The 17645-nt window shown below is 42.6% G+C and overlaps 1 protein-coding gene across 2 annotated transcripts in view; it reads right to left on the minus strand.

Annotated features, from left to right (window-relative positions):
* trbd (trabid) overlaps nucleotides 1–17645 on the minus strand; it is a 534005-nt gene that overhangs the window by 27423 nt on the left and 488937 nt on the right. For both annotated transcript variants that reach the window (XM_068393601.1, XM_068393602.1), the window contains exon 9: nucleotides 3664–3761. In XM_068393601.1, coding sequence (XP_068249702.1) covers nucleotides 3664–3761 — 98 coding nt within the window. The remainder of the gene's footprint in view (nucleotides 1–3663; nucleotides 3762–17645) is intronic.

Below are 17645 nucleotides of genomic sequence, written 5' to 3' on the forward strand. Positions count from 1 at the left end.
CATGGTAATTTATTTAATTCGTTCCTCAGCCTAAAAACCCATAATAAATCCTTAATAAATGGCTGCACATAATTACACATAACATTAATACAATATAATACATACAAACCAAAAAAAAAGAATAATAATAATGAAAGAATAAATAAAAAAGGGGTTTTAATATAACACTTTACCTTAGCGACAGGCCAGCGCAGGTGTAGGGACTGCTAGGCAGGAGGAGACGGAAGATCAGCGAGGAGGTAGGGACGGTGACTTTGTACGATAACGTGTATGATAACTTACACTAACTTACACTACTACATGAACTTAAACTTAACTTAGCTTATTTTTTTTTTTTAATTTTTATAATTTTATATTTTTTTTTACATTTTTTCTTTCCTTATTTTTAATTTTCATCACTTTGGTTTTCCTTTTCTTTGCTTCACTTTCTTTCTTTTCCTCATGATCACTAGACCGTTTTAAAGATTTTTTAAAGAAACTATCGAGTGAAAGTTGCTTGGTACAGCTTTTGAGGATTTTTCTAAAATACGTTAAGCAAACATCATCGAACTGCGCAACAACACGGCAAACCTAAAGTTTCTGTGGGTGATGCTTGTCAATGAAATCAACCACGTGTTGATGATATGCCAACATCTCTTTTATTTCCCCCGTACCTAAGATTTGGCCTACTTCCTCGGTCTCCTCCGACTCACTCAACTGTGCTTGGAACTCATCATGCTGCATGGCTTGCAGCTCCTAGAGTTCCTCGGTGGTGAGCTGTTCATGATGCTCATCAACGAGTTCGGTGATGTGATCTTCATCCACCTCCAGACCCATGGACTTGCCAAAGATACAATCTCTTCGACGTCTCCCTCGGTGGCAAGCACAGGTTCATTCTCGGGGCCAAAACCTTCGAAATTTCTGGGAGCAACAGCATCAGGCCAAAGCTTCTTCCAAGCGGAAATCAGGGTCCGACGAGTTACTCCCTCCCAAGCCTGATCTATGATCTTTAAGCAGTGCACGATATTAAAGTGGCTCCTCCAAAATTCACGCAAAGTTAAGTTGGTGCTTTGCGTGACATTAAAGCACTGCTTGAATAAGTGTTTGGTGTACAGCTTCTTAAAATTAGAGATGACTTGCTGGTCCATGGGCTGGAGGATAGGGGTGGTATTCGGTGGAAGATACAACACCTTGATGAATTTGTATTCGTCGATGATATCATCTTCGAGTCCGGGGGGGTGAGCAGGTGCATTGTCTCTCCTGAAGATACTTCTTGACAGCAGGGCTGAAAACTATGTTTACCCATTCCACAAAGATATGCCTAGTAACCCAAGCCTTAGAATTAGAACCCCATAGAACATGTAGCAGTTCTTTCTTAATTCTATGTGCTTTAAATGCCCTAGGGTTTTCGGAATGGTAAACCAATAACGGCTTTATTCTGCAGTCCCCGCTGGCGTTAGCACAAAGTGCAAGAGTCAACCGATCCTTCATTGGCTTATGTCCAGGTATTTTCTTCTCTTCGGCGGTAATGTACGTTCGACTAGGCATCTTTTCCAAAACAGACCGGTTTCATCACAGTTGAACACCTGCTGCTCTACGTAACCTTCCTCCGCCACGATGCTTTCGAACTTTTTAACAAAGTCTTTAGCAGCCTTGGTGTCCGAACTCGAAGCTTCTCCATGACAAACAACTGAATGAATCCCGGTCCGTTTCCTAAATTTCTCAAACCAACCTCGAGACGCCTTGAATTCCTCCGTCGTAGATCGGCTGAACTCTCCCCCGCGTCACCCTGAGAGCCCGCCGCCTTCAAGTTACTGTAGATAGCGCTGGCCTTCTCACAAATGATCGTTTCCGTGATCGTATCACCAACAATCTCCTTGTCTTTGATCTATATTAACAAAAGTCGTTCCATCTCTTCAAGGGTAGGGCTACGACGTTTGGAAATAATCGTGATCCCCTTCGAAGGTTTCATTGCTTTATTGGCTGCCTTCTGTTTTATGATCGTCGAGATCGTAGACATATTCCGGCCATATTGTTTAGCCAGATCGCTAACACGTACACCTCGCTCATGCTTTTCTATTATTTCTTGCTTTAATTCTAATGAAAGCATAGACTTCCTCCTTTTCTCACCACTACTACTACTTCCTGAACCGAACTAAGCTTTTTAGGACCCATGATTACGGAACACAGAAAACAACACGTGAAAAAGGAAGATAAAAAACACTGTTAATAACTGAGCGAATAGAGGACAACCACACGATGTGCACGAGATGAGAGGACTGATCAAGGTGACGCTCGATTGGTGTTCCTCCGAATTTTACTTCGGATGTTGGAAAATTCGTATGTTAGGACATTCATATGTAGAGGTTCCACTGTACATGTACACTTACACACTATATTATTTATGTATAAATGTAAATGTACATACAGTATACGTGATACTGTATATTAAATACTATATTTGTATTACAGTATCTATACAGTACAGTACTTTATTTGATGTACAGTATATAATTTATATTATCAATAATTATTTACATGATTCTTTAATTTTCTAATGATAACATATGCATTTATAGGGATAATATACACTTATTGATATTATAAAAAAAAAAAAATGTACGTATTCCAAAAATAGGGAGAGAACCTACTTCACGGTTTTTCACCTATCGCGGTCGGTTCTGGTCCCCATAAACCGCGATAGGTGAGGGATTACTGTATAGGCTAGCTTATAACTATAGGGAGAATCCATCAAGGGTATAATTTGTGAGCTGGATATCCAGGCTTATTATGTAGGACCTAAGAATTTTCCAACTTGTGTACCAATTCTTGGAAAACATCACACTCTTATGTAAGGGATATTCTATGTGGTAAATAACACTGGCAGTTTGTTCTTTACTGCTGAGTTGCAAATATATTTTTCAAGGTAAAGTGGTGTCATTTTTAAAACGTTGTAGTATGAGTGGTTATGGTGACAAAGTTAGTTATGATGTCACCTTAAAGTTATTGCAGTATATAGCTGGTTATGGTGTAATTTTGAAGCTGTATACTATTTTCAACATGGAAAAAAATAAAAATTATACAGTATGAGGATGAAAATTTTTGAAACTGTGTACTATTTTCAAAATGGAAACAAAATGAAAATTATATGTGGATGAAAATTTTTCACATACAAAGTTGTTGCAATCACAATGGCTGGAAATATGACACTGTTGGAATTTCAAAAGATTCAGATTTAGGAAAAGAAATAAAATAAAAGTACAGTATAACATAATCCTTTGAGCCAGGAAGCATTAATGAAAAACATTTAAAACTTTAGTAATATCTGGGACAGTAGCCAAGTAGAGGGTTTATGATATATGTGAATGATATTAATGTATAAACACAATATGTTGTCTAAGCTTGATTGGCTGGAAGCTAAAAAGCTAGAAACTTAAATCTAAAGAAGTTATAGTGGTGAAAAAAACACTTAGGGGGAAAACTGAAATAACAGGTTATTAAAACAGGCCCCTTTTAACAAAGATTTGCAACTCTAACTTTATTTTGTTTCTTTCATTGTTTTTTTTTTATTTTTTTCTATTTAAAGGAGTTTAAGACAGGTAGTACCAACAAATCAAGAGTTATGTATAAAATTAAGACTGCATAAAATAGCAAACAAGAATGACCAATAATTAAAGGACTTACTTCAGCCTGTGTGAGAAAGTGGACCGGTAGAAGTTTGGCATCATGGGTCATTAGGGGTAGAAATACTACTTGAGATTCTCCTGCATCAAGAATTGCACCTGAAAAAAATAAAATATTTAAAATTCCAGTGACATGAAAAAAAAAATAATAATAATACTGATGACAGCTTTCATCAAACTGTCAGTATATGCAAAACTTTTAAAACTCAATAAAGAGAGGAAACAATAAAACCCAGTCAGGAATATGTAAGTATCCAATATTTGTAGTATAGTGTAGTTGGTGTACAAAATAAGTAATAAAAAATAATCACACCATTTATAATAACTATGAACTTGCATACACATTCTGAAAGAAAATAAGTTTGACTACAATTATAACTCGAGCTGAAGTCTCCACTGTCATGAATAAATAATTAAATGAGCCATTAGATCATAAAAAAGGTCACAAGCCACCTCGGGCCTGGGAAAGAATTGCACCATGTATGTTGAATGTAAACTGTTGCCATTCTTTTACTTCCCAGGTCAAAGCATGGGGGAGCTTGGAAAAGCACTGAGGGATTAGAGGTGTGGCAACCTAGATCGTAGATATCGTGTAGTAACAGGCTACCACCTATCTCCTGGAGGAAGCACATGATCCCCATAGAGATAGGTGCCTTAAAAAACTTGCCCTTGGAAGTATAGTGGGGGAGTTGGGAACGAACCATGGTCGTATGCCCTATCGCCGCTGAGAGCCCATTACACCCAAACGACACTCCACTGGGTTACGATCTTGGTATGAACTTTTCCCTAAGACTCATAATGTGAGATAAGTATCATGTGTGCTCCTCCCTCTTGTTTGACTTGGATAGAAATTAAGATTGTAATTTTCAGTTAACAAGTCAGATTTCAGAATTGAGATAAATTGCTCTTTTGTTGATGGAAGAAGATTAACAGTAACTTCCTGTGTCATTTCTCTTTGAGTGTCTATTAAACTATAAAGTTGATCCAATGTTATCTACAACTTATGAGTACCTAGAATATCCAAGTAATTTGAAAGTCAACGAGAGACTTACAGATCAATTAATTAAGTAATTGAAGATGTTCATTCATTCACTTTGAAGAAGATTTATGCTCATGTCAATTACCTTAAAAAATAAATACGTTTCACAATGTAGAAGTTGTCTATTTCCCCCGCCTCTCATCATTTATTATTTAATTGTCACTTAATTAAGTGACACCACAGAGGGGTACTGTTCACGATGCACTCTAAATGGTACACTGTTGAAGTTCCTCAAGGCTCTTTAGGGGACCAGCTCATTTGGTGGGAGGATGTTGGGGCGCAAACGGATTTTCTGTTTTAATCGTATTTGGTAACATTCACGTTTGCTGGTGCCAGACGTAAAGTATTGAAGCTCTAATTAAGTTATAAATACCTATAAATAACCCTTATATACAAGTATCCATGATAAAAAATAATGTGATCATGAAATGATATCCTGTTGTTCTTCATTTTAAATGAATTTTTGGGCTCAGGCCATGTCGTCGTGATGGAAGTTCCTTCGTTAGTAGCTTCCTAGGTATATTTGACTACAGTGATATATCCCAGAGAATTTACCAAAGGCATCCAAAATTCTAACTCCTGGAGCGAGTATCCCTTAAAATTTTAAAAAGGGATATCGTGTAATATCAGAGGACGTATTCTTGACATGTCTCATGGCTATCTACACCCCCAATAGAGCTTTCACTTCGCGGGGAAAGAGAGGCAAGAATAAGGAGTCGTTAAAGAGGCGACACTCCTACTGTACTGTAAATAGTGCGCCTAATCGCCACCGCGAGGCGCCACCGAGCCATTCTTTTTCTCGTAGCTTCGTTGACCGGTGTTATCCCATGTTATCTCTCGCTATTTTGGATTTTTGGACGCCATGTCGTCTTCACCAGCCTCATCAGCTTCTGGAAAGTTAGGTAATATCTTTATTTTGTGTAAATGTAAGCTCTTGCCAGTTTTTGCTTTTCGATTGAGAACGTAATTAACGTAACAAGAGCTGTTGCCAGCCGGATGGCGTCATGGACGCGGTCGTTCTTTTTGTACATTTAGTTAGCCAGAACGACCCTTTCCCGGCATTATTCGCTTTAATAACTTTAGCTATTTAGAATTTTAGCTAGGGATTCTTATATTATGTCATTGTTGTCGTGGATTTGGCTAATTATTTTGAGCCTCACGAGTGCTAGGCTTCCTAGCCTAGGCACCTACACACTGCATGCATGATATAACCTTCCTGGTAAAGTTTTATTGAAGCACGGGCAATATTTTACACATTTATGATATTACTTTATTATGCTTTCCTCTTCCAAGATAGTATACAGAGTGTTTCGGAGAACGATTCTCAATGCTCCTAGGCTACTAGCCTAGGGGCTTTAGTATACTTTCATACATGTCCCATTGCTCTTGTATTGTCTTTTAAGGGGAGACTGACACCTCCTATACCTTTTAAGTCGATACTATCTCCTAGGAGATTTAAGAGCAATCCCCCTTCCCTCTGATTAGCCTAGGCTATTCTCAGTTTTCTTTGCTGTGAACCGAGTTCTGGCAAAGTTTTACTGAGACGTTCCGTTTTCTTTCCCCTAACCACTGAGTCGGTTTTGAGTTTAGAACGGGACATCAGAGTATCAGTCTATGTTAGGCATCTTCCTGTCTTGGCGAAATGATTTCCCATGTCAGGTTAAGCTGCTCTTACAGGAGGATAGACCTCCCTACACCATACTTGGGGGTTTTGTATGACAATTCCCCCTTCCTTGGCCTAGCGGACAGTCCTGTGCTGGTAGACCTTAGACCGAAGAAATTACTTCTTCACTGCCTAAGGTCTCTGGCACGAGATTCTGTTCTCCTGTGAGATGGTATCCTACGGACGCTCTCTCACTTGACTAACCCAACCTGGGGAAATGATTTCTCCTACCTGAGGTTTAATCCATGAGACCAGAATCCCTTAGGTTAAGTAGTGCCTTCGGGCATTACCTTACCTGTAGGACACCTACCCCCTCCCCTCTATCTCTTTCGTGTTGAATGAACCAACACCCTCCTGGCCGTCGTTCTACATTGACCCTAAGGGTTATTGTAGGACTGGCCTGAGGTTCCCCGTCTGGCGGGTACCCTCATATTCTTTAGAGTGTTCTTCAGTCCTCCCTTGGACTGCCTTCCATAGCCCTTATGACTGGGATATGGTTGGGTGGAAGCCCGAATTTAATTCCCCCTTCCACTTGAACCCTCATTTTGGATGCAGGCCGGCAAGGCTGAGCCCTTGTCTTCATCCATCCTCTCTTTCTCTCTTACTTTCGTAACTGGGCCATGTCAATTGTCTGCCAGCCGGCAGTTACCCTGCCGCCGCTTACTGTGAACGTCGTTGATCGACAACCCAAAGACAATAGACATTCAGGGACCGGCTGCTGGCTGCTGAGTTGCCGGCCGGCAGCCGGCCACCCATACCTGGTCATCTTCCACCGACTGCCGCCGGGTCCTACTTGATGCCGGCGGCCTGCCACCCAATTTTATGAAGACAGTAATTGCCTTCAATAGCCCAGAATAGGCCGGCATGTGCCAGCTTGCCTGGCAGACGCCGGCAGGCCCGGCATGTGCCGGCAGGCCTGACAGGACTGGCAACTTGTTACCAACAGTCAGTGCTGTAGCCCAAAGTTTTTCCAACCTACAAGGTGCTTCATGGGCAGCCTATTGTGAGACCATCACATATAAGAGAGTGATTCTCTCTTCCATTAATGGTTATTATCCATTATTGTCCTTAATCCCCAATATTGAACCTGGAAGATTGTGTCAAGAAGACACTTTATATTGAAGGATATCATCTTTCCCTAAGAATTCTACTTTCAATATTGGAGGAGGTCATAGCAATTGGCTGGACAGGAAACACATGTAGGTGTCTTTCCTATCTCTAGCTTACCCTATCCAAGCTAATATTATTAATATTATGTATGCTGAAATCTGAGAATTTCACCAAATACTTATATGCTTTTCTTTCTTTATAGGAGGAGCATCCCGAGTGCGGGAATAGTTTTTGCAGGGTCCGTAGTAAGAACTTCTACGGCCACGACATGTGCAGGGCCCATGCTCGCTGCGCAGTCACCAAGGGGGCTATTAAGTACTGGGACCCACAGGTATGTACCGTTTGTGAAAAACTGGTAAGAGAGGCTTTTGATGATCAAAAGTCCACTGAGTCAAGGGACGCAGCAAGGGAAATCCTGCGAAAATGGGTTAGGGGCTTCCAGAAGAACACTTCTGGCCCATACCTTCCTAATGAGAAGATGAGGGCTTGTCTTTTCCCTAGGGCATCTTCGGATGCGGTTATTCTCCAGGCTCAACCTGAGATTCCCCTGGTTCAGATTCCGGTTGAATCTGAAGTTTCGGATGCCGTAGAGAGCATCCAATTAGAGGACAACATGTCAGTTGTCTCAGAGGAGACTGAGAACAATCTCCTAGTGGAGGAATTGGATCAGGCGGATGACGTTCCACCTGAGACAGAAGTCGAGAGAGCCGAAACAATTTCGGTATCATCGGCCACTGCACCCCAACTAGATTCTATCAGGAGTACGTTGCACTCGTTGTTGTCCATGGTGCAGGACATTCAAAAGAAATCATCCGAGAAGGAGGCCTCTCTTCGGACAGAAATGCATCAGCTAGTTGCAACACGTTTGGCCCCGAAGAAGCTAGTCGTTAAGGATCTCCCCGCCTTCTCTGACGTTAACCCCTGGAGGTACGCAGAGCACATGCCCAGGTCAGGGGGGAAGATCTTCCTCTCAGAAAAACTGGGCACTGTCCCAGTGGAGGAAATTGAGTTCTGGCCCAGCAAAGGGGCCTACCCGGATTGCGATGTCCGTCTTAAGACGGAACCTGCATCCAAAGAGGAGACAGAGCCGAAGGAAACTATTGTCCTTGAACTCTCTAAGGCTCAGGCCTTATATACCACCACCTTAAAGGAGAGGGCCTTTACTAGCTCTAAGGTGCCGGCTCTCAGCAAGAAGCACCCGTCATTCATTGCTGATCCTAAACGTGCCTTTCCCTTTATGGACAAAGGGCTTAAGGCAGCCTTAAAGGCAGTTGAGGCAGGGAAACCATGCCCTACACTGGAAGAGTGTAGACCCTTCTCCCTTGCCTTCCCATCAGATGATGCGGACTGGAAGGATGTGCACAACACCTTCACAGTTGGGAAGCTGGAGGCTGATATTGCTGGACGACAGTTCGGCGAAGACCTCCCAAAGCTGTCGGACTTTCTCCTGCGTAGGGAACAGGAGACGAAAGAACGTCTTGCTGCTTCCTTGTCTCTGCAGACTGGCCTGGAGACAATGGCAAGCATCCCAGATACCCCGGACATGTACATGGTCTTCGCCAAAGCCCATCTGGCGACAGTAACAAAAGACCTGTACAACTTTATTAAAGCCCGAAGGGCTTGCAGAGAGTTCATATTCGCCTCGGCTGCGGTGAGACACAAACCAAGGAAGCTGATAGCTTCTAACATCTGAGGAAAAGACCTCTTCCCAAGTGAAGTGGTCAAAGAGGTCGTGGACAAAGCCGCCACTGAGAATAGAAACCTTCTCTCTAAATGGGGCTTGTCCTCTAAAAGAAAATCTTCAGCTGATGAGGGTCCTCAGCCAAAGAATAGTCCAAAACAACCTAAAGTGCCCTCTCAGCCTAAGCAACAGCAACAGCTTCCCGTGGCCATGGTGTCCCAGACGGTGGCACAACCACCCACCACCTTCCAACTGGTGCCCCAAACGCTGGCGACTCAGTCACCAGTGTTCACCCCAGTGTTTGAAAGGCAATCTAGGACCTTTCGGCCGAAGTCTCGAGGTTCCTTTCGAGGTTCCTCCAGACGCCCCTTCAGAGGTAGGGGCAACAAGGGTGGATGTGGCCAAGGAGGTAAATCCTCCACCCAGCACTCAAAGTGAGATGCTACCGGTAGGAGGGGGAGACTTCTTCTTCCGGGATCGTTGGACCTTCGATCCCTGGGCCCACAGCCTAATCAAGAACGGACAAGGGTGGAGTTGGAGCTCAACTCTACCGACCTTCCCTTAATTCTTCCAACACTCAACCCCCATATTGGAAGAATATATTCAGGAACTCTTGAACAAAAGAGTTATAAGGAAGGCAAAGTCTGTCAGATTCCAAGGAAGGCTATTTTGTGTTCCGAAGAAGGACTCAGAAAAGCTCAAAGTAATTCTGGACTTGTCACCACTCAACAAGTTCATAGTGAACTACAAGTTCAAAATGCTGACGCTTCAACACATCAGGACCCTGTTGCCCAAACGGGCATACACAGTCTCTATAGACATGACGGATGCGTACTGGCACGTTCCAATCAGCCGCCAAGTTTCCCCCTACCTGGGATTCAAACTACAAAGAAGACAGTATGTTTTCAGAACCATGCCCTTCGGTCTGAACATAGCTCCAAGGGTATTCACCAAGCTTGCGAATGCGATCATTCATCAACTACGCCTAAAAGGAATCCAGGTGGTAGCCTACCAGGACGACTGGCTGGTGTGGGCAGCATCCGAAGAAGAGTGCAGGCAAGCCTCCAAGGAAGTGATCCGGTTCCTGGAACACTTGGGATTTAAGATCAACTTGGAAAAATCTTGACTGTCTCCAGCTCAAAAGTTTCAGTGGCTGGGCATCCAATGGAACTTGCAGTCACACTGCCTTTCCATTCCATCGAAGAAAAGGAAATAGATAGCAAGATCTGTCAAAAGCCTTCTTCGGTCCACAAGGATATCAAGAAGGCAACAGGAGAGAGTGTTGGGGTCTCTCCAGGTCGCCTCAGTGACAGATCCAGTATTGAGAGCACAATTAAAAGATGCATCAGGAGTTTGGAGAAAATACGCATCAAACGCTTGAAGAGATCTACAAAGACCGATACCAAATCGTCTGCGATCCCTACTCAAGCCATGGTCGGAGGCCAAAAACCTAATGAACAAGGTTCCCTTACAACCGCCTCCACCGTCAGTCACCGTTCACACGGATGCCTCGAAAGAAGGGTGGGGAGGTCACTCTCATCATCGGAAAGTCTAAGGAACCTGGTCTCCCCTCTTCAAAACCTCCCACATCAATTTCCTGGAAGCCATGGCAGTTTTTCTTTCCCTAAAGAAACTGAAACTCCGCTGCTCAATCCACATCCGTATGGTTCTAGACAGCGAAGTCATAATGAGATGCCTAAACCGACAGGGCTCGAGATCGCCTCACATAAACCAAGTGATACTAGCCATCCTCCACCTAGCGGAGAAGAAGAGATGGCACTTGTCAGCAGTCCACCTTCAAGGGTTCCGCAATGTGACAGCGGACGCTCTATCCAGGACCAAACCGATAGAGTCAGAATGGTCCCTAGATGCAAGATCATTCTTCTTCATCTTACGCAAAGTCCCAGGACTGCAAATAGACCTCTTTGCAACGAGCGACAACAAGAAGCTACCCCGGTATGTAGCCCCGTACGAGGATCCTCTAGCGGAAGCAATGGATGCAATGTCCATAGATTGGAACAGATGGTCCAAGATCTACCTATTCCCTCCAACCAACCTTCTGCTGAAAGTCCTCGACAAACTGAGATCCTTTCGAGGGACAGCAGCAATAGTGACCCACAAGTGGCCCAACAGCGTTTGGTTTCCCCTGGTAATGGAACTACGCCTGAAGCTGATCCCGTTGCCGGACCCAGTTCTGACTCAGCAAGTGCAGAAATCAACTGTCTCAGCTTCATCAGTGAAAACCCAGAACCTTCATCTCATGATTTTCTCGACTTAGCGGTCAAGAAACGGTTCGGGATTTCTATGGACAGTATTAACTCCTTAGAAGAATACAAGTCAAAGTCAACAAGAAGACAATATGAGTCTTCCTGGAAGAAGTGGGTGGCCTTTGTCAAGGCGAAGAAACCTAAGGAGATTTTTACGGATTTCTGTTTGTCCTTCTTCATCTATCTTCATGAACAAGGTTTAGCAGCCAATACGATTACTACATGTAAATCTGCCCTGGCCAGACCAATGCTTTACGCCTTCCAGGTAGACTTTTCCAACGAAATCTTCAACAAGATCCCTAAAGCCTGCGCTAAACTTTGGCCCGCAGCTCCTCCTAAGCCCATTTCATGGTCTTTGGACAAAGTTCTTCATTTAGCATCAACCCTGAACAATGAGGATTGCTCGCTGAAAGACTTGACTCAAAAGGTGATATTCTTATTTGCACTAGCCTCGGGAGCCAGAGTTAGCGAAATAGTAGCCCTCTCGAGGGATGATGGCCACATTCAGTTCACAGACAACGGAGAACTGAACCTCTTTCTGGACCCGACGTTTCTCGCCAAGAACGAGCTGCCCACTAAGAGATGGGGTCCCTGGAGAATCTGCCCTCTGAAGGAAGAAGCATCCCTCTGCCCAGTGGAATGCCTAAAGGTCTATCTTCGTAGAACTTCAGACTTTAAGGGAGGTCAGCTTTTCAGGGGAGAGACTTCCAGTTCAACGTTATCCTTGAAACAGATAAGGGCGAAAATCACCTACTTTATTCGCAGAGCGAATACAGACAGAACACCCGCAGGTCATGATCCGAAAAAAGTTGCCTCGTCTCTGAATTTCTTTCAGACGATGTCGTTTGAAAGCCTTCGTACTCATACTGGATGGAAGTCCTCTAGGGTCTTCTTCAAACACTATGCGAAGCAATTACAAGAAATTAAATTTCATGTGGTGGCGGCGGGCAGTGTAATAAAACCTGCTGCTTGATTACTGCGAAGAACAGTGCACTATTTGGGACTTATAGTGAAGGATGTACATGATAGACTCGTAAGGCATATCATGTTGAGTTTTGTGTTTAGTGATGACACTATAGACTGTTCTCTCTACACAGGTGACATTAAGCATAATAGACTGACACAAGTGCCAGGCATTCTTATATGCACAGTGTTCCTAGTAACAACAGAATGTATAGTGAAATTTTATATTTCCCTTAGAGTGGCTAATGTTTCCTTTTCAGGTGAAACCTATTTTATTTCTGTTATTACTGTTTATGCTTTTATGCAGAATTATTCAGCATAAATTGTAATTGAATACAACCATGATTTCTATTTTTGTAATAAACAATAGAACGAATCTTTGCGTCTCTTTCGCCCCAAACATTCCAGTGTATGTATAAGTCGGAGCATCCTTGACTCTTTTGATATTTAAGTAAATATCGGAACTGATTCATATTGTTCCAGGCAAACAGGTAAGATCTTATTGTACTAGACCGTTCATTTTACTGTTTAAGGTTTCCTACACGTATTTAAACCTGTCCGTTTCTTTATCGACAGACCTGGGAGGTACAGTAACCTGCACAGATCAATACCATCCTAATACAGACTATGCTTTACTAATATACAAACTGTTTGCTAGATTGTTCCTTGAACTCACAATCCTCAGGTTTTTTTCCTTGAGTCTACCCAGACTCTTCCCTGTAGGGGGCAGGAAGCACTGACATATTTCATGATCAGCTGATTGATGTATAACGGTTACATCAAGTGTCTCTAGGTCTAAAGACCAATAGGAAAGATTTATCTCGAGATGAACGGCACTATTGAAAATCCACAGATACATTAATGCTCTGGTAAACTTCCATCACGACGACATGGCCTGAGCCCAAAAGACGGATTTTGAGCGAAGCGAAAAATCTATTTTTGGGTGAGATAGCCATGTCGTCCTGATGGACCCACCCTCTTTTGGGACAAAAGGATAATGAATCCCTCCCTATGGTACTGTATTTGCAACACCTACAAAGCTACAAAGAATGGCTCGGTGGCGCCTCGCAGTGGCGATTTGGCGCACTATTTACAGTACAGTAGGAGTGTCGCCTCTTTAACGACTCTCCTTATTCTTGCCTCTCTTTCCCCTCGAAGTGAAAGCTCTATTGGGGGTGTAGATAGCCATGAGACGTGTCAAGAATACGTCCTCTGATATTACGCGATATCCCTTTTTAAAATTTTAAGGGATATTCGCTCCAGGAGTTAGAATTCTGGATACCTTTGGTAAATTCTCTGGGATATATCACTGTAATCAAATATACCTAGGAAGCTACCTTTGAAGGAACTTCCATCAGGACAACATGGCTAACTCACCCAAAAATAGATTTTTCGCTTCGCTCAAAATCCGTTTTGACATAGCAATCTACAGTTGTAAATTTTTATCTCCTTTTATTGGCAAATGTTAATAAGACGTAGGATATGGAGAAAACTATACATCTTATAACGTAGTTCAATTACCCTAAACGTGCACATGCATTTAGAAAGCTGCCAGATGGTGCCTATTTTTATTCTATTAATTACTTTTTATGGTTTTCATGTAAAATGCAGAGAAAAATAATGACTTCAGAGTTAACAGAAAATCATTGCAACGATAACAGAAAGTAAGACGAAAAATATTGGAGAAACAAATTAAAATAAGTGAAGTAAAAGCAATAGTTGATGACATGACTCATAGTCCAGCAGATCTGTGAAATATTATGGTAGTTTTGTGCCTTTGATGATACAAGCATGAAATTTGGTACATAGTTATAGCATACACTTAGGAAACATTTTTAATATAGGAACATTCAAGATTACCACTAGGGTCAAAATGGTGGCCATTTTACAAAATGGCTGCCATGAATAACTAAACTCTGCCTACAAGGTCAGCAAAGTCATATGTGCTTGGTGCAAAAGACAATGTATTGAGTATAATATGATTATTATCAACTAGTATGCACATGCTTTATTATCTGTCTCATATTTGACTAAAAATATGCATCTACGGTGGCCTATGAGGGGCATAGATAACAGTTTACCATTGCATTAATGCATGGCTGGAATAGGAGCTTTGAAACAATCATGCATATGAATGACACCTGAATATTGTTCCTGGAAATATAAATGGATAAAAAAAAATCAAACTTGGTGAAAGGAATTTAGACCCCCATGAATATCTCCATTAATAATTACATACCAGTAGCTAGGAATGACGCGACTAAATGCACAAATCTGCGAAATCAATTTGGGTTTAATATGGTCCTGAACAGCACAAAGAAATAATGTATGGTGGCCTATTAGGGACATTGAGTGCCAGTCATCCAAGTCTCTTATTTTGTATATAATTATGCATCTTCTCTGGACTGGGGTTTAATATTTCAACTCTTCTTTTCTGTTTTCAAGTGATAACTCCACTGTAGTGTAGCCATAGGCTAATCCCCTACTTGACTTGGTGTTAGTTCAAGACAATGCCCTGAGCAAGATTGTCCCCTGGTTCTTCGTATTGGGTCATACCAACTATGCCAGGTGGATACCTGTTCACCTGTGCAACATGGTGACACTGGCGACCAAACATCCAAGTGTATACTCGCAGTTTCTTGCTGGCAACTTCACAGTAATGAACACCACTCATGCGTTTTCTGCAATGGCCATCAACCAAGCCCTTGAGCAGAATAACGCTTTAGTTAAGGGTGACGGAGGAGCTGTAGGCCTGACAGAGAATTCTGCTATATTACGGCACTGGATGGTGTCTGGTCCAGAGATGGCCAGAGTGATCGCTAAGTTCCAGGCCACATCAGAGATCAAGAAGGCTGATCAAAAACACCACGAGCAGACCAAGCACACACAGGTAGCCTTTGCTAGAGATGTGCATTCACTCACTCAAGTCATATGGGAGATGGGCAATCCATTTTGTGATGACAGCAAGGATCTCCTAGTGCTAGACAGCAGAGACCTGGCAGACCCAGCAGTTATCAACTCTGTACGTGAGATCAAGACGCTGGGACAAGAACAGCATGACTCCTATGTCCATGAGAGACTTGTCAACCAGACAAAGCCAATCACAAACCCAATCAAGAGAAACAACCTCCTTCTTTTCAGCCGACCTCCAGTCAGAGATAAGTCAAGAACACAGCTGAATGTGTCATCTCTGAAGAACGACTGCTCCCTGTTCTCTAGGTTGTTCATTGCATTCCAAATATGTCATGGAGACCTCGAAGAGTTTCTCGCACACTATAACCAAGCATGTCCCCCTGCACTGTCACACATGGGCAAGATGAGACTTGGAACAAAATCTGATCTGGTTGGCTGCTTAGAAGATCTGGTCCGTCCACAGGAGAATGCTGCTACTGCTGCTGCTAGTCCAGTAGTTGAAGACATCATACTTGATGGTGCAGCAATCATCAATAAGCTGCTACCGGGCCCAGCAAAGACCTTCAACAACTATGCATCACAAGTATTCTTGCTGCAGAATACCAGCAGGGTGGATATTGTCTGGGATGAATACCTCACAGGCAGTTTGAAGGCAGGCACTAGGAAGAAGCAAGGCAAAGGCATCAGAAGACGAGTCGAGCCATCTAGTTCCATTCCTGGAAACTGGCAGACCTTTCTTTGTACAGATGAGAACAAGATCGAGCTGTTTGACTTCCTAGCCACCAGGATAGCAACAACACACACAGAAAAACAAGTCATCAGCACCCACCACAAAGATGTGGTTTGTACAAAGGCCCCAGATGTTGCTGGCCTTGCCCCTGATACAAGAATGCTACTTCATGTTGAAGACGCTCTGAGGCAAGGATACAGCAAAGTGTCGATCCGCACAGACACTGATGTCGTGGTTCTTGCAGTGACAGCAGTTGGACGTCTGGACATTGACAAGCTTTGGGTTGCCTTTCGCACAGGAAAGAACTTCAGGTTCTTGGCCGCTCACGAGAAGGCTGTAGCACTGGGACATAACACGTGTCGAGGGTTGCCATTCTTCCATGCCCTCACTGGATGTGACACCGTTTCAAGCTTCAGAGGCAGGAGTAAGAAAAAAGCATGGGAAACTTGGAAAGCCTGTGATGAGGTCACTGATATCACTGCAGCATTCTGTGCCTTGGCTGCTTCGCCAACTTCTTCAGCCATAGATGACCAATGACCACATGGATGCACTGGAGTGTTTTGTTGTTTTGCTCTATGATCGCAACAGTAGTCAGGAACATGTCAACGGGTGTTGCAAGCACCTGTTTACCCAGGCTGGCAGATCAATAGATGCTCTCCCATCAACTTGAGAAGCCTGAAACAGCACATCAAGAGAGCTGCTTACCAAGCTGGTTACTGTTGCGGCCAGATGATGGTATCTACACCAGAGCTCCCATCGCCAAGTGACTGGGGGTGGGTACACACCAATAATGGCTGAGACATATACTGGACAACCATCCCAGAGGCAACTGAGGCATGTCGGCAACTACAGTAGGGTCCCGAATTATGCGAGAATTTGGTCGATGAATGACCTCGTATAGCCTAAATGGAAAATCGCAGATTTCGAAACACAACTAACAGAAATAATTACATTTGGCCATGGCAACCGGCAACTTTCTTATTCAAACGTGTTTACTACCCTTTTCCATTACTTTCTTTGTACTGTACTGTATTTCTTTATAATATCAAATTGTTCTTGTAAATAAATCAAACATTTAATATACTTTAAAGTTCTAATAACTTGAAAAATGGTTAAAATTACAACCAGGATGGGTGTAAACACTGTATATTTCCCGTTATAACACGACCCAAAATACAGACAAATTTTAATGTTTGTCATATCTATTGTTTAAGACAACTGGTGAATAGCAAAACCATCACTCTATAGACTAGCTTTTGTTGTATGATTGAAAATCCAAAATTATCAAAATAAAGGCGATTTTATATCATGCGTTTCTTAAACACGCCAAAATGCACAATAGAAAACGACAACCAATGTTTTGTTTACGTTTATCTCTGATCATAACGAAGAAACAGACGCATTTACACATCTGTCTATAGGTTAGTTTTTGCATCCACAGCAATCTTACCAATATTGATTATATGTTGATTTTGTTATTACCAATGCTCTACTTGATTTTTTTTCTAAGAACTTCCAAATAAATGAAGTGAATGCCATTTATATAATGTTTTTCTTTATGACGCCGCCTGAAACGGAAACCTTCCATTTGTTTACGCTCCATCTTCGATCATAATA

Source organism: Palaemon carinicauda, chromosome 19, assembly GCF_036898095.1.
Source record: "Palaemon carinicauda isolate YSFRI2023 chromosome 19, ASM3689809v2, whole genome shotgun sequence".
Classification (NCBI taxonomy): Eukaryota; Metazoa; Arthropoda; class Malacostraca; order Decapoda; family Palaemonidae; genus Palaemon; species Palaemon carinicauda.